The sequence below is a fragment of the Amphibalanus amphitrite genome, unplaced genomic scaffold (assembly GCF_019059575.1).
Source record: "Amphibalanus amphitrite isolate SeventyFive unplaced genomic scaffold, NRLGWU_Aamphi_draft 002198F_arrow, whole genome shotgun sequence".
Lineage (NCBI taxonomy): Eukaryota > Metazoa > Arthropoda > Thecostraca > Balanomorpha > Balanidae > Amphibalanus > Amphibalanus amphitrite.
Window position 1 is genome coordinate 15,295 of NW_024883689.1, and position 27,778 is coordinate 43,072.

The following is a 27,778-nucleotide window of genomic DNA, read 5'->3' on the forward strand; positions in this document are numbered from 1 at the left end:
TTCCAACATGTTGATTTGTGTGTCTTTTCAAACATGCAGTGTGATTCGATATGTTGAAAAAATGCACGACATGACTGCCACGTTTACCATGTCTCGTGATTCACCTCGCGTCCAGTCACCCACACCTCGTGCCTTGACCATTACCCTGTAACGTGACCTTAACCACCTTACCTGACCGATGCCCGGTGACCTGATCTGACCCCCCCCCCCTTCTGTCCAACAGCAAATGGTGCACACGGCCCAGATGACGTCAGCGTTCCCGTTGCCGGCTCCGCACGCCGAGCCGGCCACCTCTGGCGCCGCCACAGGAGGGAAGGCTGCTGAACAGGCCAAGGAGGCGGCATCGGCAGCAGCGGCAGCAGCAGCAGCGGCGGCCACCAGTCTGGCCCAGCCGGGTCTGACGGCTCTGGCGGCCGCCGCAGGGGCCCCGAACGGCCGCGAGCCACCGCCGGCCGCCGCGGTGAGGGGAGAGGGGTCTAGAGAGTCAGAGGGATAGTGAGGGAGAGTTAGTGTGTTGGTATAGATATCAGTTTCCTTTTGTTTGGATGGAAAACAAGGAAAATACCCAACAGTGGCTCAAGTCGGTGATATGGGTGCAGTTTTGGATGCCCAGGCTCATTCGATCAATATTTGGGGACGAACTTTTATTTTGACAGCAATGAACGAGACACGCGAAACTCCAGCAATGATCTGATGATCTAATTGATAGTGGATCGAATAACAGTTGTGTTCCGCCGCGGTCTATTGATGTCAAATGCTCTGTTGGCCTTTTCTGTCCATCACCGCCCCCGACCCGACAGTACTGAATCCTTCCCACCTGGCACCCACGCTAAACTCCTCTTGTTCTCTCCATTCCAGGCCACTGAAACCAGCGGCGATCCGCCCGCCGGAGCCGGCGACGGCGAGGGAGCCGCCGCCGCGCCCGCCGCCGGAGGGGTCGCCGCCGCCCCCGCCCCCGCCGGCGCCGCCACGGCCGGCGCAGCGGCGACCAAGGAGCAGCCGAAGCGTCTGCACATCAGCAACATACCGTTCCGGTTCCGAGATCCTGATCTACGGGCCATGTTCGGGGTGAGAAGGGAGAGGGGTGGGCTGGATGGAAAGCCTTTGGGGTGAGGTAGATGCAGAAAGCTGCATTTTGGTGGACTTTAAATTGATGAATTGGGAAGGTAGTTAGTACAGCTTCCAAGGTAAAATAGAGTTTTAAAGCTAAGTTCTTCTTGGTATGTAGTAGTTACTTTCATGACATTTATTAGTTACTCTAGTGCGATGGTTGTGCCGACAAGTGTGGTAATTGTTTCTTAGATATTATCACCGGAAATATAATCATTAATCCTTGTTGCCTGTTTCAGCAATTTGGTCCGATTCTCGATGTGGAGATCATTTTCAACGAGCGAGGCTCCAAGGTAGGGTTTGCCGGAATTGACGATCGCTGTTAGCCTTGATATTCAATAGCCATGTTTTCATTAGGTATATTCTATATAAATATAGCTCAAGTTATCAGAAGTCTTGCTAGCATTTATATTAATGTAATACCTATGTAACGTAATCTACAGACGTCATTTTGATTGAGGACAGATATAACCTAGGTACACATTAACTTCGTTTTATGTACTGCTAGAAGTTTGTTGTTCTAAGCGTTTTGAAGGACCCACTCTTGTCTGCTGATGATCGTTTATAGGGGTCTGATTATCATTTTTGGCATGTGTTGGACAATCATTGTCTTGCTACTTCTTTTGTTGTATATTTCTTCTACCGGCTCTCAGTTTTGTCATACGATCGGCTTCATACCATATCTGATTGTGAGGATGCTTGCCCTTGCCGATTGTAATGAGATGGCTAAATTAGAATTAATCGTAAGCCCAGTTTGCCTTTCACTAGCGCTGTTCACTGTTGATGTCAGTTAGCCCCCACTCAGCTGTTTCGTGTTGGCCGATGCTCGTGTACCCGTTTCGTGTGTCCATAAGCTGGGAGCGCACAGCTCGGGTAGTTGGTGTCGGGTCTGGTTAATTGGCCTGTCCCCGGTCCCGGTACATATCCTCTCCTTCTGATTCCGGCCATGTTTCTCCGCAAGTGGCAGCGACTAACCGAGCGACTCACGTGCAGATTTAGTGCTTTGACTCTAAACTCACTGACACTCACTCAACTCTCACTCAACTCCTAGCCGACCTCGGTAATCCGAATATGATCCGCGAGTTTTCCTTTCGTCCTAACACCACAACTCTTTACAGTTCAAAATTTTCCTCGTTTCAAAAGTATAACTGGTCTAGCTATTAGCACATCATTTGAAAAATGTAAGCGGTTTCCAGAGTCATTTGAAGCTTTTTTATTGGTGTCTATCTTTTGCAATATTTTGCATTGACGTTTTTTCGTGCTAAGCACGATTTCAAGTTACGAGTTCATATGCGTACAAATGCAACCAAATCAGTCGCATTCTGAAGTCTGGCCCCATCCAGCCGTTCTCCCGTGACCATCCCCTGTTCCCCCTCCCCCATCCCCGCCCCAGACAGAGCCAGGTCACTCTGTGGCCGGCGCCGTGCCTTTCTCAGTCAGTCTGTCGGGGTAGCTCGGTGTCTGGCTGCTGGACGGCTCCCCGTCTGGAATTGCGGCCCAGTGGGAGATCCTGGTCCTAGTTTATCCGTCAGTATCCCGTATCATGGCCAACGTTCAATCCTTCTTTGCTTTGTTTCGGTTAGGTATTACCTTTTGATTTCTTCCTTGCTGCCTTCAATGGCTCAAAGGAAATCACAACTTTTTCATGATATTTTCTTACGTAGCTCTCCTGCTACCAATCGCCCTATCCTTTTTGCTCCCGTCGCCTTTGCTTATGTTTTTCTTCATCCTGACGAAAAAAACATGATCCATGTGCTCTCTTTCCAGCCTGACCTGGCCTTGCCTGACCGTGCCTGACCGGACCTTGCCCGGCTTACCAAATATTGCCTTTTGTCGACTAGGCCTGTGCTATTCCTTCATGCCTTGCCATCCTTTTCCTTTCTCCTTGCCTGGCTTCACTCCTCCCGTGTCTGGATCTGTCCCCTCTCCGCCCTGCTCCTCCCTCTCCCCGCCCTGCTCCTCCCTCTGCCTGCCCCCACCCCTCTCTCCCTGGTGACTGCGCACCTCAGCACTCTAGAGCAGCCTGGCGGGCGGCCGGCGCTCCGCCGCCGCCGCCGGCGCCCGCACGCTCGTCCGGCATCTGGGCGGCATGTGAGACCGGCCGGCGCCGGGTCTGACGCCTGCCGCCCCCGCCCCCGCCCCCGCCCCCGCCCCCGCCCCCTGTCTCTGCTGCATGGTGCCTGCGCGCGGCCGGCCGCCGCCCCGGCGCAGGGATTTGGGTTTGTGACGTTTGCCAGTAGCGAAGACGCTGACCGCGCTCGTCTCAAGCTTCATGGACAAGTGGTTGAGGGCCGGAAAATTGAGGTGCGTGTCGCAAACGAGCCGCCTGAGCGCGCTGCCGCCAGGGTGGAGGTGTGATCCCGGGCAGCACGGCCGCGCCCCGCTCGGCGGGTAATAATGGTAGTGAAAATACCGTGCTTGTTGCATTTCTAAAAGCTAATTGTCAGTCAAACTAGTCGGAATTGGACCAATGTCGAAATTAGAAAACAACATGTGACTGTGAGCTTAACTTTCCGAGTTTTTTTTGCTACATATTTGTGTAGTTTTCCTTTTCAAATAACCCTTTGGCCTTTCTAAAAAAAGTTTTTCTTTCTTTAAAGCCTCAGCGCTATCCAGATCTCAACTAAGCCGTTTTGGCTGCCCGGCTGCACCTCTGCCCTCCCGGTGGCCGGTAGCACTGCCGGAGGCGGGGAGAAGGGGCGCCACCCCCCCCCCCCCCGGCAGCCACCCCGCATGTGCCACTGTGTGCGGGTATGGGGCGGCCCGGCCGGCGGCGGACTCGGTTGTAACCTAAAACTGCCGCCGTGACGTCATGATGACGTCACGGTGGCAGTGTGTCTCGGTCGGCCGCTGGCCGTCCGCCGCCCCGTCCCTGCTGCCTGACTGAGGCCGCCGCTGGGCGCCTATACTAGCTCTACTGTCGGAAGGTGCTCCTAAATGGGGGGACGGTCACACATGATCACTCATTGCTCCGGCCGGGTTGGAGTTTTGTCTAACATACTTTATCTTGAAATTGACTGAGCCTGTTATTTCTTACGATCATTTTTGAGATTTTTATTTTCTTAGTGATCCTTCAAAATGACTGATTAAAACATCTCGTGCAAACTTCAGATTTCTCTTCAGCTCATAAAAGACGCAGAACCGGATAATTACATGCCAACTGTTGTTTCTGACGAATCTTTGGCACAAAATTATCTCGAGCGACTGTGCACCTTGCTTTAACAAAGCTCTGCTTACATTCAGGCAGTCGGGCTTCTTCAATTTACTTACCCCTTCAAAGGCATGTGAAAACGAGACAGACCTAATGTAAAAATGGTTAATGTGATTCTGATGTGTTTCCAAGTTTCAATTCCTAGCACGTGACCGTCCCCCCTGGGTGCCCCTGGCGCCGCACTCTGTACTCTAACTGGCTGTCCGTGAACCACGGTGTGTGCGCGTCTGAGTGTCTGTATGTCTGTCTGTCTGTCTGTCTGGCTGTGACTGACCTGATGGCACGCAGCTCGACGTTAGCCACGCCCACTACCACTCTGTCCGTGTCACCGGCGGCTCCTCGAGGCCCCCGCGGTGCTTGACGCCTCTCTAGGAATGCTCGTGTTGGCTGAACAGGCAGACCTTCAGCTCGGCTGCTTGGATGTGTGATGTCCACAGCAGGGGAGAATGCAGACGCCGGCCGGCGCAGTCGCTTGCTAGCTAGGAAGTGTCGCGCAGACTGTCCGGGCACATAACGTTACGTGTGACGTCACACAGTAGCTGTTGGTGACGTCACACACAGGCTGCTGGTGACGTCACGGCTGGGAATGTTGTATCTAGAGTGAGCGGTGCTGCTCCCGGAGAGTGCAATGGGTGGCTGGTCTGTCTACACTCTCTGACTGATTCACTGACTACCCTAACCGGCACGAGAGAGACCCACGGGGCGCCTAGTCTGGGCTGTGTACTCTGCATTTCAATAGATAATTGTAGCTAGTGCTTCTGACGGCTCCTCACGGTAATATGCTTCTTATTCATTTGAATATCCAGTTTTGAAGCGACCATGATTGAACGCTGTGCGCGTGAATATGTCACTTTTTGAGATGAACACCTTTCCGGCCCCGCCCGCTCTTCATGTAGCTCTACTCATCACCGGTTCTCTGAGCATGCCACGTCCCTCGGTGGGTTTTCTGTGTCCCCCCGCGGCCGCGCCGGGTGCCTGTCCTCTGGACTGACCCCCAGCTGAGGGGATGCCTGCCCGCTCGAGTCTGTGTCGCGGCGCCGCTCTGAGTCACCCTCTCTGCTCTCACCCTCTCGATTTGTGGACTGGAAACACGCGTGGCCTGCCTGCCAGTTGACCGTGTGTGGCTTCGGGTGAGCGCGTGTCTCTCGTTGTGTGACCTGCGGCCAGAGCTGTTTGGTTGGCTGCTGAGGGGAGGCGGTGGCCGTTTAGTGCACCGGACACTAGTCTAACGCACGAATGGCGCGCGCGCGCGAGCTGCCTGTGACCGTGCCGGCTGTGGTCCCGCCCGCGAGCTGGTTGGTAGTGTTGTATATATCTATTGTAACTGCGGGCACAGATCAGATCCCTGCTCACTGCTCAGTTTCCGTATCATTACACAGACCTATAATAACATTCCCTGATCCGAAATGGTCTGGGGCTCAAACCCTGGAGGTTCGATGTGGTTCCTTATCTATGAGTCTGTCGTTTTCTCCTTTGCTTTTCCGGGATCTTGTGGGCACAGTTGTAAGTAGAAGTACTAAATTGTAGCTGGACATACAAAGTTCCCTAGAAATCCTGACATGAATGGTGGCTTGGATAGCATGGCAATGGATTCACGGTTCTAGCTGGCATTGGTAAGCCTTTTTGGATTTCCATGTCCCAAGTGACCCCCGATCGGGCGATCTCTAAGGATCTGGGTCGACCTGGGCTGACCTCTGGTGTCCCCCGGCTACCTGTGGCGTCCCCTGGCCACTGGCGGTGACCTCTGGTGATCGCCGCCCGCCCCTCCATCCGCGCAGCGCCACCGCTGCCCCGTCGGGCTATCGTCGGCCTCATAGGCTATCGGAGAGAGAGACAGAGAAACACACATGGTGATATCTTCGTCACGGGTCAGCGCGGAAACAGTGGTGACGCGTCGCGGGTGACGCACCGTGCTCGGTGGTGACGGGTGAGTGACGTCATTGTGGCGGAGAGCGAGCCGCGCTCCATCCAGGTGTACCGACCATTTGCGGTCCACCTGTGGTCGGCGTTCGTGTGATCATGCGCCGCCCGCGCTGGTTTTATTTAGCTTGTCAAAGTCCTGCGTATGGCTTTTGCAGGTGCCTTGCTTCCATGGGGTCCCCTGACATTGTTATGTGACCTTTGACGATGCATAGATTGACTGCCTTGGATACACTAGGACGTGGGTCCTTGGTTGTTCAAGGCATGAGCTCCGACGAATAGCTGTGTTGAAAATATCTTGCACGTAAACGCAACACATCAACCGGATCACAGGATCTGACATGCCTCGATAAGATGATAAGTCTGATCCGTCTCTGTCAGAATCAATCAGGCCTGAAAAATATGCAGAAACGGAGCTGAAATTCAATACAAAATGCAATCAGCAGAGGCTTATAGTTGGCGTCAGAAGTAGGTATAATTGTGTTGGGGAAGGGGCTATTGAGTATTAGGACTGATGATTACCTTAGTACCTATGCGGTTGATGGGAGAAGCTTAGCTGCTTCGCTTGGACGATGAAAGGGAATAAAGACATGAAACTTGTCCTAGTGACGACTTTTCTGACGGTTTCTAAAATTATAGCATTCAACAGGATGACGAGTATCTAATCCAATGAAGAACGTCATTTTCATGGGTGAATGCGATCGTTTTACGATTCCAAGTACAAACATTATGTCACGTCTAAAATTTCGTTCATAAGAGGTGACGCCAATGCCGACTTTCCATTCATTCTTCCATTTATCCGTGCCTCCACGAAAAGAACCAAGCCTTCCGTATGTGCCGGGAGCAGTTTAAACTGTGTACCAGTGTTTTACCGACACAGGCGCTGCTTCTTTGCCGCTAAATAGGCGACGTTTCACGATGTTTAGTCACCAGTTTCAAGGAGGTCTTGTTTTTCCAACAAGCGCGAGTAAACGTCGTTTGCGATATCTGAAAACTCGGCTTAGTTTCGTCAATGTGTTTATGAATGGGGGCTTGGAGTTTACATCTGGTGTTTGATTCTTCGCAAGTGGAACTTTTAGAAACGCTCAAAACCTAACCGTGCCTAGCTAGCATAAATCTGCAGATGTCATTTTGCTTGCGTGAGGCAAAAGGAAGTATCGCGAAATATCAAACGAATGCTAAGTGGGATCCCCTCAAACTTGGCGAAACGATTACACACATGGATTACACATTCGTCAGAACATCTGTGATCTGCAAGCAACTTCTTTCACACAGTATACGATCATTATAAAGTGTTGTCATGCGTAATCGATGGTACTCTTTTATAACCCTTTTCAGCTATGGCGAGTTGTGTGAGTGGGCGTGTGTTTGTATGCGTGCCCATGAGCGTGCGTGTGTGGTGTCTGCTCTCTGACTCTGGTTCGTTTGATGACCCGGGACTGACAGTTCACAGGAGAAGCCGACGGGATGCAGGCGGATATGGGACTCCTCAGAGCGATTGTCGCTGAAATGGCTTGTGTCTGGTGCTGTGTGAATGTTTTACATGCTGAATGACTGCTTTCAGTTTTTCAATCGTATTACTTTTCACTTTTTTCATTTCAATTTGATATCAAGAATCATTGATATTTTGAAATGTTGACCATTTGGCGATCATTAGGTGATCACTTTTACTAATCATGCGAATTTAGAAGCTGTACCTAATCAACTAAGGTAGTTTTAGCGTATCAGTGCCTATCTATACGACATACAATGTGCTGGTGTTTACAGGACTGAGATTGTCTCTGATGGATGCCCTCCACGCCGTATTTGTTTCTGTATCCCTTATATCACTACGTCCTTCTAACCCACCGCTCACGTCACAGGTCAACAACGCCACCGCCCGCATTCAGACCAAGAAGCCCTCCTCGTCCTCATCGGCGCTACCCAATGGTGAGTGTGACGTCATTGGATCGCAACGGGTGACGTCATAGGGGATGAATGAGTAGCGGGGAGTTGGAAAATTTGTATCAGCATCATGTTTCAAGCTTTATTTTCATGTGTCCCGATAAGGGTTCCTGTGTCAATTTTTAAAGCATCATCAGAACATGTGAAGGTAAAGAAGGTTAACCCGCGCCCGGCTGGGGGTCCTGGATTTCCACGCCCTGCTGGGGGGGGGGGGGGGTGTTTGAACACCCCCGCCCTTGTAACTCGGCTCCTGGGCCACGTAGCGATACGCGGAAGGCGGCGTTCGAAAGAGCGTCAAAAATAATGACGAAATCACTTCGGTCAATTTTTTGGTCAGGTCAAAGGTCAGGTCACCAGAGGTCATTGAAGGCAAAATTTCGCCGATTTCCAGGTCGAATGTCGAAAATTTCCAAGAAGCCAACGCATAACTCGGGAACCAATAGAGCTACAGCGCCGCGGAAAAGCGCATTCGATAGCCCTTTTAACGCCCTTTCTGAGTAATTTTCTCAGATTTGACCTAACGTCAACGGTTTTGCCTGCAGGGGGCAAAAACTGCAAAAATAGCCGATTTTTTCGGAAACAGTTTTTCTGCAATAACTTTTGACCCAAGCCTTGTACGAGCTTACTTTTACCGGCATCGTGTTCCTCTCGTCAAGACGCATCGAATGAACTATATCTTGACCTTGAAAGGTCAACTTGAAAATTTGACCTCAGGTCAAGGTCATGACCTGGCCGGAAAGGGTCATGTTGCATATCAGTCGATCCGTATCGTCGAGCTGAACACATCTAAGGCGTTTTCATCGCTCTAGCATGCCTCTATCAAAAGTTATTTGCGAAAAACTGTTAGATACCATTCGTGACTTAAGATGACCTCAGGGCATAAACAGGGGTCACGGACACCATTTTCATGTTCAGTGTGTCTTAAACACTTGTAATTCGGTGTTTGGGAGTGTTTATAATGTCTTTCGTCCAAAAGAGGCGCATTTCAATTTTCTTCCATTGACTTATAATGGGGAGGTCGCAAAATTGACCTGACCTTAGGTCATCAATATCAAAATTCTGAGATATACATTTCGTACATGCTATTGCTCTTAGCAATCGCTGAAAGTTTCAAAGCGATCGGTCACTCGGTGTAGCTATGGCAGACATTGAAACTTTTTATGAGGTGAGGTCACTTCAAGTGACCTGGTGACCTGACCTTGAATGACCTTGGTCTGAAATTTTCACAACATGTGTAGAATTGATGTATGATAAGGTGTACCAAAAACGGCGGCGCGGACACAAGGGGGGTGTTCAACCCCCCCCCCCCCCCAGCAGGGCGCGGGTTAAAACGATACCAATCCTTAGTTTTATCGATCGTAATTTCCTAAGCTCTTTCATGAATCGAGGGAGCTGAACATCGAATTGCATAGAAGCGTGAAATTATGCACTAGGTATACGCATATCTAACGTTACCAAATGATATCGGTTCGGGGAGGGACATTTCATCGTTGGTTGTGATGCGACTTTACTAGTACCTACCCCTTTATTTTCTGTCAGACAATAATAGTTATCTTCAACTCAGCCATTTGAATAGTTTCGACATAATACGCGCGTTACGAGTACTCATACCGTCCATGTTTTGAATTGGTCGCTTCATAAGATGACTGTCTGGGGGTATGGGATTTGAAATGCACGTGCAAGTCTCGGTTTAGGATACCTCCTGTTGTGATTGACCTGCCTCCACTGCTTTGTCATTACCAAATCAGCATGTGTTGGTGCTATGTGCTGGTATTTTCCATACTGTTTGGTTGCCATTTTGAAAATACCAATCGGCATCGTACCTAGCCCATCGGTATTGTACCATAGTTTGGCGTCTGGACTTTGTCATACTGTGCCCCCCCCCCCCCCCCCGAGAATCGAGATACGTGCATCGGAACGCTTTGTCCTTGATATCCTTGTTTGCAATTCCATATTGTTCCTCTTCAGTCTTCATTCCCTGCATACGCTTGCTCACAATTCGTTGAGAGCGATATTCTTCTGTAGTCTCCGTTTTGCTTATCTGTTGTCTTCAGTTTCCATTCATTCGTTATAGGTGTGCATTTACCTTTTATCACTTAACCTCTTCTATGCACATTGAAGCACCGTCCCCAGTTCCTCCAGCACCCCATGCCAAACCAGTTCCTCCGCCGCCCGCTCCGTAGCCTCTGCGCGTGTCTGGGTAGCCTCTGCGCGCGTGCCCCTAATGTCGATGCTGTGTCTCTGGTTGAAGTGGCGCTGCCCAGAGGTGCTCTGCTCACGGCTCCGCTGGGTGAGAGAGGAGACAAACCCGCCGAGACGCGTCTCCCTCCGCCAAAGCATGATCGCTGTCTCCCCCGTCTCCCCCCGCTTGGGAGTGTCCCGCATGGCAGTCCGCGTGCCCTGTGCGGTGTCTCACTGGGTTTTCTCTGGGGCAGTGTGTACACGATGCTGCTGCTGTATGAGGTCATGCAGGTCATGGAATGTCAACTTTGGGTCCCGCTGCCAGCAGTGTTTTTGGAATGGTTATGTCGACGCTTGCCTAATATGCTGGTCTCTCAGCTTTGCTGCCTGGAAAACCTTGGTCCGCACCATTGCTGTGACCATCTGTTGCGAAGCTTTGCCATGTTTGTTTGAATGAATCGGTTCTGTGCGTTGCACAAATGTGTGAATATGAGATCAACGTGTAACTGCATTGTGCAGTGGTGTGGCTCTAATATGATAATTCCCGGCACGGAAGTCAGTTTTCTTCCTACACAGTACACACGACTGTTGCCGCATGCGAATGTCTCATGCTTGTTGCATTCGGTTGGACATCTAACACAAACTTGTCAAGCGGATCTGACTCCTTCAAATTTTGTACTTCAGCTGATCAAAGTGATTTCCCAACATCAGGACCTGTGTATAAGAAAATCAATCGTTTTATTTTTGTGGCTAGTTAAGTTTAAAACAATGCTAACATTGTTAACCTCTGCGGTGGTCTTTTTTTAACACCGAATATCAACATGTGAATTTAACCTGGCGTGCAGCTTGGTCATCGGATGTCTATCCCCACCCAGGTTTTATTTCTTTTTTGGAGCCCCTTAGGACATGACACTGACAGCCAATGCTCTCGTGTTCACCCCCTCCCATCTCCGCCCCGTGTGCCCCCTCTAACCCCCTCGTTTCGACCCTCAGCGGCGGCGCTGCGCGGCGCCGCCCTGCGCCGGGGCAGCGTGCGCGCGCTGCCGGCCGCTGCCGCCGCGCCGTTCGCGCGTCATCCGACCCCGCTGACGGCTGCCGCCGCCGCCTCGGCGCTCCATGGATACGCGCCGTGAGTGGTTCAGTCTGAGTTTGTACTTTTGAGTGTGTATTTGGGTTTAGGAGCGCGTTGACCACGAATGCGGAATGCGCCATCACACGGTGATTGGGGTAATAACGTGAGTGGGGACGAGTTAAGATGGCCGGAGTGATGCCAGACTTGTTATCTTGAGAAGTGACGCCACATTATCGCAGGGAATGTTTGATTTTGTGAGTAGCTGATATAAAAACACGTCATTTATAAAAAAGTTATTTTTGATAAAATATCATGCTGCACATACTTGCTATGTTGTGAATTCACTCCTCGTTTTAGTGCTCGGATTTAGTTTGTTAGATGTCTCCTTTGTCGTTCAGCTGCAGGTGGTTTTGATCATGATTCAACAATTATCGCGATAGATATACTGCCTCTACTGACCGTTTGGCTCTGTCCTGTTTCAGGTTTTACTACGACCCGATGATGGCGAACCCGGCGATGGCAGCTCAGCTCCAGGTAGGTGGTGGTAACGAACATCTGGTGACGGAAAGACCATCGGCCAGCTCTGTTCATAGAGATCTTACATAGAGGTCGTGGAGATCGTATGTATAACATAGCTAATTTTGTTGGCTCCGGTGACTGCTGATGGCCTACGGGTGGCTTTGGTTTGAAATATGTTGCCGGAATGGGAGTAACAACCCGAGTAATTAACCCGCGAGTTGCTGGGGGGGGGGCGTTAAACGCCCCCACTTTTTTCGCCGGGCCATAGCATAAAAACGGCGCGCCGCAGGCGCGCCAAATTTTGGGTACCTGTAGGGAATTGATTGAAGTTTATTGTGACAAAGTTTCAAAAAAATCGGTCGGAAAATTTTTGAGATATCGAGGTTTTAGTGACGTCATGATTTCTGAGTTTTCGACCAAAAACGGCATATGTTCAAAAAATCATATAAAATCACAGAATAGACATACAGACATGCCGCAAACGCCATTAGACTGCCAATACCATGAACAATCAAATGGCTATCTTCGAATATTGAATATCGTTCCGCATTTTCCAAAATCTTGAACTGAATCTTGGCAATTTCTCGTGACTACTTCACGACCATGATACATGCATTTCTTAAATTGAGCTTTTTTAGCCAAACACGCACTTATATGATAAAATGAATGTCACCATCGTGTTCTACGCCCCAAATTACCCATAAAACATGTGTCACAGGCTGCGAATATCAGTTTTTATTTTCGGGGATATGTGCCTGCCCGGTTGACCTGACCTTGACCCTGACCTATGCTTGACTGACCCCCGCATGGAGCTGACACTCTTGTAGGCCTTATATGGTGGATTGTGCACCGTTTTGACAGAGTTTATGACGAGAGGCGCCCATTGCGAAGTCCTGAAGTTCATGCTACTGAAAGCCCGATTTCAGGTGTTTGACCTGACCTTGACCTGACCTGTGACCTAAAAATTCAACTTTAAAATACTCATCTGAAGCGTCTCGTCGCGTTCTTTCGTTTGCCGCCTCGTGCGTTTCGCTGCGCCTATTGGTTCTCGAGTTATCGGCTGGGGGCGTTTAACGCCCCCCCCCCCAGCAAACGGTGGGTGGCGAAATACCCCAGCAACTGCCGGGTTAAGGTGGATCTGAGTAGATTGAATAATGGCAAATGAGTTGCTACGGCTATTAACTGCCCACCTTGTTAAATTGTTGTGCTCATCATGTTGCATGACAGTTGTATCATTTAAGGTATATTAATTGTTGTTGCGTCAGAACTAAAACCTCTCGCCGTACCAGCCAGCCCTACGACTTGGCAGGTGTTGTCTGATCTAGTTGTCACCTGTTCCGTCTCACTGACGACTTATTGTCCTCCCCGTTTCCAGTCTGGTCCGGCGGCGGCGGCGGCGGCCGCTGCCCAGGCGGCCCTGCTCAAGGGGCCGGCCGTCTCTCTGGCCCAGCCCGTCTCGGCGGCCGCCTACAGCGCCGCCGCGGCGCGCGCTTACACGGCCGCCCTGGCCGCCCAGCAGCCGGCTGGCCTGGCGGCGGGGGCGGCCGCTCAGCAGGCGCAGCTGGCCCAGCTGGCCGCTCTGGGGTGAGCGCTAGTTCGGGAAGGGGATAGGAGATAGTACTCAGCCTGTAGAGACGCCGCCGGATATTCGATTCTACTTCCCACCACCTGTATATGCTGATTGCGAGCATGGCTGCTCTTGGTTGGATATCAATGATAGGTGATTTGGACCAATATGTTCGAAATATGCTCATCTGAATGTTACGAAGCCTTTTATGACATGTCTTCATCAGACTTTCCGTTTTTGTTGTCAAAGAAGACATGGATGTGCAGGGTTTAGATGTGCATTTTGCGAACCTGTTAGTTGATCCTGGCAGTGGCGGATCCAGCTCAGAGTTTTTTGGGGGGTGGGGGGGGGGGGCAAACCATAACAATTAATCGATTCTTTCCATGCCTCGTCCATAGGCGCAGTTAAAATTATGCCGTTTGGGAGGGGCAAATGCCCATTTTGCCCCCCTGGATCCGCCACTGGATCCTTGCTTTAATTTGCGCCATTCACTTAATTCTCATTCGCTTTTTTCACCGAGGTTATTTCTGACGTGCAGCCAGCCAACACATGAGACTGTCACCTATCAACATGAGAATTAGCTTTTTCCGTTCTATCATTATTTCATCCTTTTGCTATTCCTGCACGCTCCCGCGCAATGTTGTGTTTTGACCGGTCCCTTACGGGCATGTTTCAGTATCCCGACGTCTGGGGAGTACGGATCGGATCCGTACCTCGGACACGGAGTGGGACCCGTCGCCGGATACGGGGTACGTACCGCGTGCATGGACGGGTACTCGGGGTACCGAGTACCGTGTACCTGTCCGATGTGGAGATGACGTCCGAACATGGACACTTTCCATCGTTTTGAAGTACGTCAGTAATGTCTGGATATTGTGGGAATGCTGATTATTTAGCGACATCGAGCACGCCTTCAAACCATGGATGAAATAATATCGACACCTTTTTTTAAACCCCACATTTGTTCTCCGGTGAATTTCAGACAAGTTGGTTAGAGACCTTCAAAAAAGGTACAATCACTCGATTTTTCTCAAGTTTGTCTGTCTTGGCAGATAAAGCAATACCAGAACAGGCCTACGAACACACATATTTGATCAGGATCGGACGATTGGACACTTTTAAAAGGAGATCTTTCGTGCCTCCCGGAAATTCACGGGAGAGCAGATGTTTTAAAAAAGGTGTCGATATATACTACACCGCGAGTAGGTAGAACATAGGCGAGACGTTTAAAAGACTTTTCTACCTACGAGCGGTTTAATAATTTTATACCGTACCGCCAATATCTTTCGGGCGCTTAACCCTCTAGTGCCCCCGGTATCATATCTGTAAGTCAATTTGCAGAAAATTCGCCTGCTAATCATAGAGGTGAAAATTGTTGAAAACCCTGCTGTATCAGAAGTGGTACGTCTTGGCAACCACCTGGTGGCAAAATTTTTAAGTAATGATTTCTCAGTTTCCCACCAGGTGATTTTGAAGAGGGTCAGTTTGTCCTTTGCCAAAAATCAATTTGAGATGCAAGTGTAAATTTAAGCATTTAGAAAACAAAAAATTAGTTATTTGGAAAGAAACTTGGTATACTGTGAGACAAATGTTCAACACATATCATAGTATGTTGCAAAACATCGCAACTTTTTCAGGGTCAAAGATATGGACCCCTATTTTTGGGGATGCTAGATATGATACAGTGGGCATAGCACTCCAATATTTTCTATGAAATTTTCGCCGCTGCAACATACGGTGTGCCAATACCATAGTTTTCTCAGGTGATAAGCATTGCAATGGCCTGTGAGTCATTGCAAATGACGATGGTACAAGATGCATAAATTTGTGAAGTTCGCACCTCTTGCGCCAGATAACTCTATTTCGCTCCAGACTTAAAATGTCATAACGATATTGGTACGCTTATGCCGCCTCTCATCCTTGTCAATCTTCCAACATCTAGCTTTCTATGAGTGGCCTTACATGCCTCATACATCTCGACTTTTCTAACGCTCATAGGAATATGGTTTTGCAACTGTTTGACGATGACAATAGTGAACTTTTTGATCTGCAGGACACTAGCAGACCATATCTTCTAAAACCACGTTAGGAATGACATGCTATCGATGACAAGCTTGTTGATTTCAAGGAACGATCATCCGTGCGAGCATTTATACTCGTGAAACCAAAAATTGAGACTTGATGTTAGGGACAGGAGGATTCAGCGGTCTCTTGCACAATTTCGATATTCCAACAGGGGTTGTGGACGGGCTTATTTATGTCTTGTGGGTCTATGTGTTAGCTAGGCATGGCTGAAGACTTGCATTAGCAGCCAGCAGCATTTTTCACTCATATTGGAGAACGACTCACAATTTGTTTGCTATTCAAATCTCCTCCGTTCATCCCAGTAGTAAGAGATTGAATGTGGAGTGGAAAACTATACCGTCATCTTCAGAGGAAGCTGGCTAAACGGGCTCGCCATGAAGACAGACTCCGGACCGAAGGGCGTGGTTCCTTTGATTTCCTATATAAGAAGTAGGTAACCATGCACTGCTGCCAGGTTCCAGCAGGTGCCTGACACCTGGCAAGCATTTTCACTGCCAGGTATGTCATTTGTTGCCATATATTGACATATACCGCCAACTGTGGTAGCTGAGTGCCACTGAACAAAAAGGATTTATAGGTACTAAAACATGGATACTACTTTTGTACTGACCATAAGAATAAAAGTTAAAGTGCGGCATTGCGTAATGCGTATGCTCACCTCCATATGAGGTCAATGAATATTGTGCAAGTTCCTGCCGATCGGTGCACAGTTACCTGTACCTTTGTTGTCTGACACGTACAACGGTTACTGCACTGGTCAGTGCGCGGCTGTTATACTGACGCCGATGACATCAGGACCGCATGACCATCGACCAGTCAAAGTACTAACTGACGATTCACAGGCTGAGAGTTTCAGTCACCCGAGATTGTCCGGCTATCATGAAGATAAACCAACATCGTCTTTGGCATTGATCCCGGTCCGTCGGCAGGCTGTCCAGCATTTTGCATCAGAACTGCTTCACTTCAACCACTTACCGCGAGCCAACTGTAATGTCTTCATTTCTATATCAAGTATGCATAACGCATCTACGTTTGAGAAGCACGGCCCACATGTCTGAATTATGAAAAAATTGCACAAGTGCAACGCGCTGTATCGTGGAAATTGAAGGAATAGAAGGCACTCGTAAATAGATGCCTATGATTAGCGTTGTTCCCTAAGCACCGACTGAAAGGACATTTTGATACAAGAAGGATGCCAATGAAATATTAAGAAAATGTTCTGATAAAAAGTGCACAATAAAGGATGTCTTGTTGGCATTTTACACATTTTAACTGCCACTTTTATCACTGAAATTTTTAATAATATATATTTTCTCATCTATGTCTTCACTTCCTTCTGTGTGGTCTGATACCACTAAAAATTACCAAGTGGAATGCCCAATGTATCATATTTGATACAAAATTTATTTCCGAAATTTGAACTGCGAAAAAATATTTGACTCCAGAATTTGAACAAGGGACCCAAAATGAATCATATGTCACAAGGTGCTAATTTTAGGAACCGTGGAACTATGTGTGGGCATTAGAGGGTTAAAGGTAAAAATACATTTGATGTAAAAATAAGACATATTTCAGACTAGACGAATGTTTTACTAGACGTTTAAGAGTTTGTAAACCGTCTAGACGTTTAATAGTTTGTTAATCGTCTAGACGTTTAACGATTCAGTTACACGACACCTGATAACTTTCTCTCTTTGCACGTGAAGCAATTGTAAACATTCACTACGTTTCCATGACACGTCTAAATCTATTCAGCGAAATTTCACGTGCGTTTTTCTCGGAAACTATTTACCGTATGCAAAAAATGAGCGTACATATGGTTTTAGCTAGCACCTAATCCTGTATTTACATTTTTACATTATGCTTAAGTGCTATGATGGAGTAAATCCATTTTTCAAAATCGGCTTAGCTTATGCCATGGAAACGTGGCTACTGTCCAGGGTATATTGAATTAGGGGGTAGGACCAAGTTTAGTAGGCATGATCTCAACAATTATCTTGTTTTATACGGCGGTTTTCATTTTCACAATATTATTTTTGATATCATGATGTTTGTATATCTCGGTTTTACGAAAAATAGTAGGGCAACAAAGATAAATTTCGCGAAAAAAATAATTTTAGTCCGAAACATCCATTCTGGTATGCAAAATTCAGTATGAAGCCCAGTATGGTGACCGTCTAGTGCGTCTAGTGACCGGCTACTGTCTACGGTGCGGGATAATACTGGATTGGTGTCTCGTGGAAATAAACACAGGGATCCGCGACATTAGGATCAGGTCTGCCATCTAGCGAGAGAATTATGGTTAGGTAGTGGTAAGCTAGATAGGCATTGGGAACAGGCCTGCCACCTAGCGAGATAATAAACGTTAGGCAGTGGTAAGCTATATGTCAAGCCTGAGCTCCATGTTGCCAGAAACTGCTAAGACACCAATCCAGTATTATTACATCCATGTTTAAACCTTATTTATCCGGAATGAAACTGAAAACGCAGTGTGGCTTTTATGTATACCTCATGATTAACTCGGATGTGTCAGTATTTAGTTACAATGTAATATTACGCCTGTAAATATATGACTATGAATGGGACATTGATTTGCCTGAAGGGTCATCGTATGGAGTTACCGATTGATTTGAATCCGATAGGTAGCTAAGCTAGGCATTTGCAATATTTGGTACCTGACAGAGTTCCTGGGCTGTCCCCCGCTGCACCTCTGGTTCCGTCTTTGTGTCTGTGTTCCAGTTCTGACCGGTTTCATGTCTTGCTCTGTGACCATCTGCCGCTGTCATGTTCTGACCGCTGTATGTCGTTTTCGCCGGCAGGCGAGTATGTACCGGGGAGCGTACAACCGGTTCGCGCCGTACTAAAACCACCTCACCACTACTATTGGCGGCTGGCGATCGGCTGAAACAAAACCAGTGGCGGCTGGCGATCGGCTGAAACAAAACCAGTGGCGGCTGGCGATCGGCTGAAACAAACGAGGCATCTGGTGTTGTTTTCTCTTTGAAATCTGGTGACATTTTACCGGCCGCAGGTGGAACTGCATTGCATGGCAGGGATTTTACCACCAATGAATATTGACATTTTAGTAAATGCTGTCGCTGTTGGCAGGCATTGTTGGCTCAGGCATTTGAACTCACTGTCAATAGGGCATTGATTGCATGCCCTGTGTATAGGAATCTCGCTCCTGTTGACATGATGTCGTATGCACCGTTCTGCGTTTGGGCGTTCGATAAGTCTCGTGTCTGTTGTGTTCCGCCTTTTTTCGCGCAATTCCCCAGATCTGGGACCGATATTACTGCGTCGATGACGTCATCCGGCCGCCAGACGGCGCGACGTCATTACACGAGTGTTGCGGCAGACCAAACGCCAGTGCCGACGGCATCTGAAGACATTCGCAGAAATTGGGGATATTTTGTCTCGGGAGCTGTGCGTTGAATTTCGGGTGTCTGCGTGGCCCGCGACTGAGCTACCGGGCGGCTGGGACGCTCGTCTCGATTTTGGGGGACGATCAACACTTATGGTGGCCCCATCGTCTCATTGTTTAGGTCGCGGTGCTGCGTCAGTGGTCGATTGATGTGAAAACGCCTGTACAATACTCTGGATAAGATCTGTGGCAGCGATCCCGGGATCGAATCCCACCGTCTGCCGGGTTTTCTCGCCGCCGTCGCACGCACATGGGAATTGGAGGCGGTTGGGTAGTCGATGCGAGGTGGATACTGCTCATTTTGTGTTAGTTGGAGTTACACCATCTCATGACGTCATCTGGCCGTCATTTGCCTGTCATCGGACCGTCATTTGGCCGTCATCGGCTGTTTGGTGACTGACCGGCGCGGTGACGGCCGCCCTCCCGTGTACAAAGTAGGTGCAATGTCATGAATACATCCGCGGACAGGTTGACGGCCATTTTGTGTTTGTTTTTGCTGGGTGACTGAGGAGAGGTGAAACACGTTGAAAGAGGACACATGAGCCATAGCAGAGAAGGCACTTCGGGACGATAGACAGTTCCTTCCGACTCTGTTCAATTAAAGGGATAGACACGGTGCATCGGGGAGGACAGAGACGGGCGAGAGGGGAGGACAGAGACGGGTGAGAGGGAGGACAGAGACGGGTGAGAGGGAGGACAGGGGCGGGTGAGAGAGGAGGATCTGGACGGGTGAGAGGGGAGGACCGGGGCGGGTGAGAGGGGAGGACAGGGACGGGTGAGAGGGGAGGAGTATCCAGTAATCAGTATGCTTTTGTCTTCAATCTCAAAAAGGGTGATTATTTTCTCGGAGATAAAGTCCCACCCTGATCGCCATTCACTGGCGGTCGCAGCCGCTAGCAAAAGGGGGGGCCAAAGTCACACTCGCGGGACATAACATTTATCCGTCACCGGAGGGGGGGGGGGCTGATCGGCTATTTTTTTACGTCCACGAGGCGCCGCGCAGTTGGCATTACTTATGCTTCGTCCATCTCATTCTTACGTGAAATATTTAAGCTCAATTTAAGGCAAAATCACCAGTTCCATTTCCCGTCCCACGGTGCTTCCACCGGTCGGGCCACTGCACCATGACGCGGATCGGTGTAGCATAGGTATTCCAGTATACCTATTAGGTATACTGGAAGGTCAGGCACGCGGATTCATGACCTTACCACTATAAAACAATTCCGAAAAGTACAGATACCTCTTGCTTTGAACAAGCATGTGAAACCCAGAGAGCATTTTCAGACTATGACATTTACCCATATAGGTACCTAGTTGTGTGGCGGCGGGAGAGCGTAGGTACACCGACCTCTGGAGACCCCCACAGGTTCCGAGCTTTCAAAATTGGCATCTGAGGGCCGCGCGTGACTCCGCGGGGCTTCGCAACGGCTCTATTGGGGCTCACTCAACCTGCCTAGTCCTACTGCTAAAAAGACTGGCCCTGAGCCCTAAGGACTTCATCAGTCTCTGCCAGCCCCAGGACCCACACCGGCTCATGGGGTCCCGACGTCGAAATATGAGGGAATCTGCGCGGGACCATCAGGACGTAAAGTAATCTCGATCAGGACCAACGTAAGGCTGTGCCGGAGACTGCGTGAGCCCTCTGATCTTCAGAAACCCTCCCATGTATGTTTTCACGTAGAGGCCAGTTTTAGGCCCTAAGAGACCAGTACAGGGCCTGCAAACTACAAAGGCTAGTAGTTTGAGACCATCAGAGACCGAGTTGGGCTCTCAGAGGCTAATGTGGGTCCTTACTCATTACAGGCCAACATGGGCCCTCAGAGGTCAGCGTGGGGCCCTAAAAGACCGGCATGAGCCGTCGTTGGACCCCAGAGGCCAGCAGAGGGCCCTCAAAGGCCAAGATGGGCCCTCCTCAGAGGCCAATGCAGGCCCTTAGAGGCCGGCATCGGGTCTTCAGCAGCCAGTGCGGGGCCCTCATTGGCACCTAAAGGTTCGTCTTGGAACACCAGAGACAGAAATAAGGCCACCAGAGACCGGTGTGAGACCCTCAGACGCCGGTTGGGGCCCCTGAGGCCGGTTAGGGCCCCTCATAGACCAGATGTGGGGCCTCAGAGGTTGATGTAGGCTCTTAGCGGTCAACGTGGGCGCTTGAACGCCACTGAAGTTCCCTCAGAGGTCAGTGTAAGACGCTCAAAGACCGGTGTGGGAGCTATATTAATAGCTGGGCGTGGGTTTTTTGAGCCTTGTGACGATCGAATAATTGCCAGGGCCCCATACACCTATATGGGGGCCCATTGGCTGTTAGCCCCCCCCCCCGCAACCGCCACTGTGTACACATTACACACATGCCTCTGAGATTACATACTAGCTCACGCAAACTCTATGCAGGCCCCGGAGGTCCCACGCCAATCCCACGAAACCAAGCCGGCATACGGCGTCACCACCGGGCTTCTGAGGTGCACAGCACCAACCCATGAGGTCTTACTTTAGTGTCTTAGAGCCAATCTCCTTTAGCAGGGCCCACCCGCCACTGCCGAAGAGGGTCTCATGCCAGCCATTGCTGGGCCTACGAGAGCCTCAAGTAAATCCACGCTGATATTCCGTGTAAGATCCATGTGCGTGAAGTTGGCGTCGGATTCGGATTCGTATTCAGCGTCGAGTACCGAATCACTTGAAAACGTCATATCTGGTCAATTCGGGGACGGGGAGCACGAATATGACATTAATTTTGCCCTAGCAGGTATCCCTTATCCCTTAATCGTCCCTTAAACGACGGGGCGCGCCAAAAGTGCCTCAGGGGCTCTTCCGATCACGAAAATAATGGTCCCAGGCGATTCCCCGGGTCGATATCTAGCCGCACCACCACTAACTTCACACGTGCCTCATATCCCTTATCCCTTAATCGTCCCTTAAATGACGGGGCGCGCCAAAAGTGCCTCAGGGGTTCTTCCGATCGCGAAAATAATGGTCCCAGGCAATTCCCCGGGTCGATATCTAGCCGCACCACCACTAACTTCACACGTGCCTCACATCCCTCATCCCTTAATCGTCCCTTAAACGACGGGGCGCGCCAAAAGTGCCTCAGGGGTTCTTCTGATCGCGAAAATAATGGTCCCAGGCGATTCCCCGGGTCGATATCTAGCCGCACCACCACTAACTTCACACGTGCCTCATATCCCTCATCCCTTAATCGTCCCTTAAACGACGGGGCGCGCCAAAAGTGCCTCAGGGGTTCTTCCGATCGCGAAAAGAATGGTCCCAGGCGATTCCCCGGGTCGATATCTAGCCGCACCACCACTAACTTCACACGTGCCTCATATCCCTTATCCCTTAATCGTCCCTTAAATGACGGGGCGCGCCAAAAGTGCCTCAGGGGTTCTTCTGATCGCGAAAATAATGGTCCCAGGCGATTCCCCGGGTCGATATCTAGCCGCACCACCACTAACTTCACACGTGCCTCATATCCCTTATCCCTTAATCGTCCCTTAAATGACGGGGCGCGCCAAAAGTAAATGACGGGGCGCGCCAAAAGTGCCTCAGGGGTTCTTCCGATCGCGAAAAGAATGGTCCCAGGCGATTCCCCGGGTCGATATCTAGCCGCACCACCACTAACTTCACACGTGCCTCACATCCCTCATCCCTTAATCGTCCCTTAAACGACGGGGCGCGCCAAAAGTGCCTCAGGGGTTCTTCTGATCGCGAAAATAATGGTCCCAGGCGATTCCCCGGGTCGCTATCTAGCCGCACCACCACTAACTTCACACGTGCCTCATATCCCTCATCCCTTAATCGTCCCTTAAACGACGGGGCGCGCCAAAAGTGCCTCAGGGGTTCTTCCGATCGCGAAAAGAATGGTCCCAGGCGATTCCCCGGGTCGATATCTAGCCGCACCACCACTAACTTCACACGTGCCTCATATCCCTTATCCCTTAATCGTCCCTTAAATGACGGGGCGCGCCAAAAGTGCCTCAGGGGTTCTTCTGATCGCGAAAATAATGGTCCCAGGCGATTCCCCGGGTCGATATCTAGCCGCACCACCACTAACTTCACACGTGCCTCATATCCCTTATCCCTTAATCGTCCCTTAAATGACGGGGCGCGCCAAAAGTAAATGACGGGGCGCGCCAAAAGTGCCTCAGGGGTTCTTCCGATCGCGAAAAGAATGGTCCCAGGCGATTCCCCGGGTCGATATCTAGCCGCACCACCACTAACTTCACACGTGCCTCACATCCCTCATCCCTTAATCGTCCCTTAAACGACGGGGCGCGCCAAAAGTGCCTCAGGGGCTCTTCCGATCACGAAAATAATGGTCCCAGGCGATTCCCCGGGTCGATATCTAGCCGCACCACCACTAACTTCACACGTGCCTCATATCCCTTATCCCTTAATCGTCCCTTAAATGACGGGGCGCGCCAAAAGTGCCTCAGGGGTTCTTCCGATCGCGAAAATAATGGTCCCAGGCAATTCCCCGGGTCGATATCTAGCCGCACCACCACTAACTTCACACGTGCCTCACATCCCTCATCCCTTAATCGTCCCTTAAACGACGGGGCGCGCCAAAAGTGCCTCAGGGGTTCTTCTGATCGCGAAAATAATGGTCCCAGGCGATTCCCCGGGTCGATATCTAGCCGCACCACCACTAACTTCACACGTGCCTCATATCCCTCATCCCTTAATCGTCCCTTAAACGACGGGGCGCGCCAAAAGTGCCTCAGGGGTTCTTCCGATCGCGAAAAGAATGGTCCCAGGCGATTCCCCGGGTCGATATCTAGCCGCACCACCACTAACTTCACACGTGCCTCATATCCCTTATCCCTTAATCGTCCCTTAAATGACGGGGCGCGCCAAAAGTGCCTCAGGGGTTCTTCTGATCGCGAAAATAATGGTCCCAGGCGATTCCCCGGGTCGATATCTAGCCGCACCACCACTAACTTCACACGTGCCTCATATCCCTTATCCCTTAATCGTCCCTTAAATGACGGGGCGCGCCAAAAGTAAATGACGGGGCGCGCCAAAAGTGCCTCAGGGGTTCTTCCGATCGCGAAAAGAATGGTCCCAGGCGATTCCCCGGGTCGATATCTAGCCGCACCACCACTAACTTCACACGTGCCTCACATCCCTCATCCCTTAATCGTCCCTTAAACGACGGGGCGCGCCAAAAGTGCCTCAGGGGTTCTTCTGATCGCGAAAATAATGGTCCCAGGCGATTCCCCGGGTCGATATCTAGCCGCACCACCACTAACTTCACACGTGCCTCATATCCCTCATCCCTTAATCGTCCCTTAAACGACGGGGCGCGCCAAAAGTGCCTCAGGGGTTCTTCCGATCGCGAAAAGAATGGTCCCAGGCGATTCCCCGGGTCGATATCTAGCCGCACCACCACTAACTTCTCACGTGCCTCATATCCCTTATCCCTTAATCGTCCCTTAAATGACGGGGCGCGCCAAAAGTGCCTCAGGGGTTCTTCTGATCGCGAAAATAATGGTCCCAGGCGATTCCCCGGGTCGATATCTAGCCGCACCACCACTAACTTCACACGTGCCTCATATCCCTTATCCCTTAATCGTCCCTTAAATGACGGGGCGCGCCAAAAGTAAATGACGGGGCGCGCCAAAAGTGCCTCAGGGGTTCTTCCGATCGCGAAAAGAATGGTCCCAGGCGATTCCCCGGGTCGATATCTAGCCGCACCACCACTAACTTCACACGTGCCTCACATCCCTCATCCCTTAATCGTCCCTTAAACGACGGGGCGCGCCAAAAGTGCCTCAGGGGTTCTTCTGATCGCAAAAAGAATGGTCCCAGGCGATTCCCCGGGTCGATATCTAGCCGCACCACCACTAACTTCACACGTGCCTCATATCCCTCATCCCTTAATCGTCCCTTAAACGACGGGGCGCGCCAAAAGTGCCTCAGGGGTTCTTCCGATCGCGAAAAGAATGGTCCCAGGCGATTCCCCGGGTCGATATCTAGCCGCACCACCACTAACTTCACACGTGCCTCATATCCCTTATCCCTTAATCGTCCCTTAAATGACGGGGCGCGCCAAAAGTGCCTCAGGGGTTCTTCCGATCGCGAAAATAATGGTCCCAGGCAATTCCCCGGGTCGATATCTAGCCGCACCACCACTAACTTCACACGTGCCTCACATCCCTCATCCCTTAATCGTCCCTTAAACGACGGGGCGCGCCAAAAGTGCCTCAGGGGTTCTTCTGATCGCGAAAATAATGGTCCCAGGCGATTCCCCGGGTCGATATCTAGCCGCACCACCACTAACTTCACACGTGCCTCATATCCCTCATCCCTTAATCGTCCCTTAAACGACGGGGCGCGCCAAAAGTGCCTCAGGGGTTCTTCCGATCGCGAAAAGAATGGTCCCAGGCGATTCCCCGGGTCGATATCTAGCCGCACCACCACTAACTTCACACGTGCCTCATATCCCTTATCCCTTAATCGTCCCTTAAATGACGGGGCGCGCCAAAAGTGCCTCAGGGGTTCTTCTGATCGCGAAAATAATGGTCCCAGGCGATTCCCCGGGTCGATATCTAGCCGCACCACCACTAACTTCACACGTGCCTCATATCCCTTATCCCTTAATCGTCCCTTAAATGACGGGGCGCGCCAAAAGTAAATGACGGGGCGCGCCAAAAGTGCCTCAGGGGTTCTTCCGATCGCGAAAAGAATGGTCCCAGGCGATTCCCCGGGTCGATATCTAGCCGCACCACCACTAACTTCACACGTGCCTCACATCCCTCATCCCTTAATCGTCCCTTAAACGACGGGGCGCGCCAAAAGTGCCTCAGGGGCTCTTCCGATCACGAAAATAATGGTCCCAGGCGATTCCCCGGGTCGATATCTAGCCGCACCACCACTAACTTCACACGTGCCTCATATCCCTTATCCCTTAATCGTCCCTTAAATGACGGGGCGCGCCAAAAGTGCCTCAGGGGTTCTTCCGATCGCGAAAATAATGGTCCCAGGCAATTCCCCGGGTCGATATCTAGCCGCACCACCACTAACTTCACACGTGCCTCACATCCCTCATCCCTTAATCGTCCCTTAAACGACGGGGCGCGCCAAAAGTGCCTCAGGGGTTCTTCTGATCGCGAAAATAATGGTCCCAGGCGATTCCCCGGGTCGATATCTAGCCGCACCACCACTAACTTCACACGTGCCTCATATCCCTCATCCCTTAATCGTCCCTTAAACGACGGGGCGCGCCAAAAGTGCCTCAGGGGTTCTTCCGATCGCGAAAAGAATGGTCCCAGGCGATTCCCCGGGTCGATATCTAGCCGCACCACCACTAACTTCACACGTGCCTCATATCCCTTATCCCTTAATCGTCCCTTAAATGACGGGGCGCGCCAAAAGTGCCTCAGGGGTTCTTCTGATCGCGAAAATAATGGTCCCAGGCGATTCCCCGGGTCGATATCTAGCCGCACCACCACTAACTTCACACGTGCCTCATATCCCTTATCCCTTAATCGTCCCTTAAATGACGGGGCGCGCCAAAAGTAAATGACGGGGCGCGCCAAAAGTGCCTCAGGGGTTCTTCCGATCGCGAAAAGAATGGTCCCAGGCGATTCCCCGGGTCGATATCTAGCCGCACCACCACTAACTTCACACGTGCCTCACATCCCTCATCCCTTAATCGTCCCTTAAACGACGGGGCGCGCCAAAAGTGCCTCAGGGGTTCTTCTGATCGCGAAAATAATGGTCCCAGGCGATTCCCCGGGTCGATATCTAGCCGCACCACCACTAACTTCACACGTGCCTCATATCCCTCATCCCTTAATCGTCCCTTAAACGACGGGGCGCGCCAAAAGTGCCTCAGGGGTTCTTCCGATCGCGAAAAGAATGGTCCCAGGCGATTCCCCGGGTCGATATCTAGCCGCACCACCACTAACTTCACACGTGCCTCATATCCCTTATCCCTTAATCGTCCCTTAAATGACGGGGCGCGCCAAAAGTGCCTCAGGGGTTCTTCTGATCGCGAAAAGAATGGTCCCAGGCGATTCCCCGGGTCGATATCTAGCCGCACCACCACTAACTTCACACGTGCCTCATATCCCTTATCCCTTAATCGTCCCTTAAATGACGGGGCGCGCCAAAAGTGCCTCAGGGGTTCTTCTGATCGCGAAAATAATGGTCCCAGGCGATTCCCCGGGTCGATATCTAGCCGCACCACCACTAACTTCACACGTGCCTCATATCCCTTATCCCTTAATCGTCCCTTAAATGACGGGGCGCGCCAAAAGTAAATGACGGGGCGCGCCAAAAGTGCCTCAGGGGTTCTTCCGATCGCGAAAAGAATGGTCCCAGGCGATTCCCCGGGTCGATATCTAGCCGCACCACCACTAACTTCACACGTGCCTCACATCCCTCATCCCTTAATCGTCCCTTAAACGACGGGGCGCGCCAAAAGTGCCTCAGGGGTTCTTCTGATCGCGAAAATAATGGTCCCAGGCGATTCCCCGGGTCGATATCTAGCCGCACCACCACTAACTTCACACGTGCCTCATATCCCTCATCCCTTAATCGTCCCTTAAACGACGGGGCGCGCCAAAAGTGCCTCAGGGGTTCTTCCGATCGCGAAAAGAATGGTCCCAGGCGATTCCCCGGGTCGATATCTAGCCGCACCACCACTAACTTCACACGTGCCTCATATCCCTTATCCCTTAATCGTCCCTTAAATGACGGGGCGCGCCAAAAGTGCCTCAGGGGTTCTTCTGATCGCGAAAATAATGG

At 50.7% G+C, this 27,778-nt stretch overlaps 1 protein-coding gene across 2 annotated transcripts in view; it reads left to right on the forward strand.

Annotated features, from left to right (window-relative positions):
* Positions 1-19,515, forward strand: part of LOC122376556 (RNA binding protein fox-1 homolog 3-like) — a 32,180-nt gene extending 12,665 nt beyond the window's left edge. The window contains exons 2-11 of one of the 2 annotated variants that reach the window (XM_043356455.1): positions 224-460; positions 859-1,068; positions 1,350-1,403; positions 3,322-3,414; positions 8,104-8,170; positions 11,360-11,495; positions 11,921-11,972; positions 13,333-13,541; positions 14,201-14,273; positions 18,429-19,515. In XM_043356455.1, the coding sequence (XP_043212390.1) occupies positions 224-460; positions 859-1,068; positions 1,350-1,403; positions 3,322-3,414; positions 8,104-8,170; positions 11,360-11,495; positions 11,921-11,972; positions 13,333-13,541; positions 14,201-14,273; positions 18,429-18,473 (1,176 nt within the window). In that variant the 3' untranslated portion in view covers positions 18,474-19,515. Of the gene's footprint in view, positions 1-223; positions 461-858; positions 1,069-1,349; positions 1,404-3,321; positions 3,415-8,103; positions 8,171-10,436; positions 11,088-11,359; positions 11,496-11,920; positions 11,973-13,332; positions 13,542-14,200; positions 14,274-18,428 lie in introns of those variants that run through there. The other variant, XM_043356456.1, reaches the window with a different exon arrangement.
* The last annotated feature ends 8,263 nt before the right edge of the window (positions 19,516-27,778 follow it).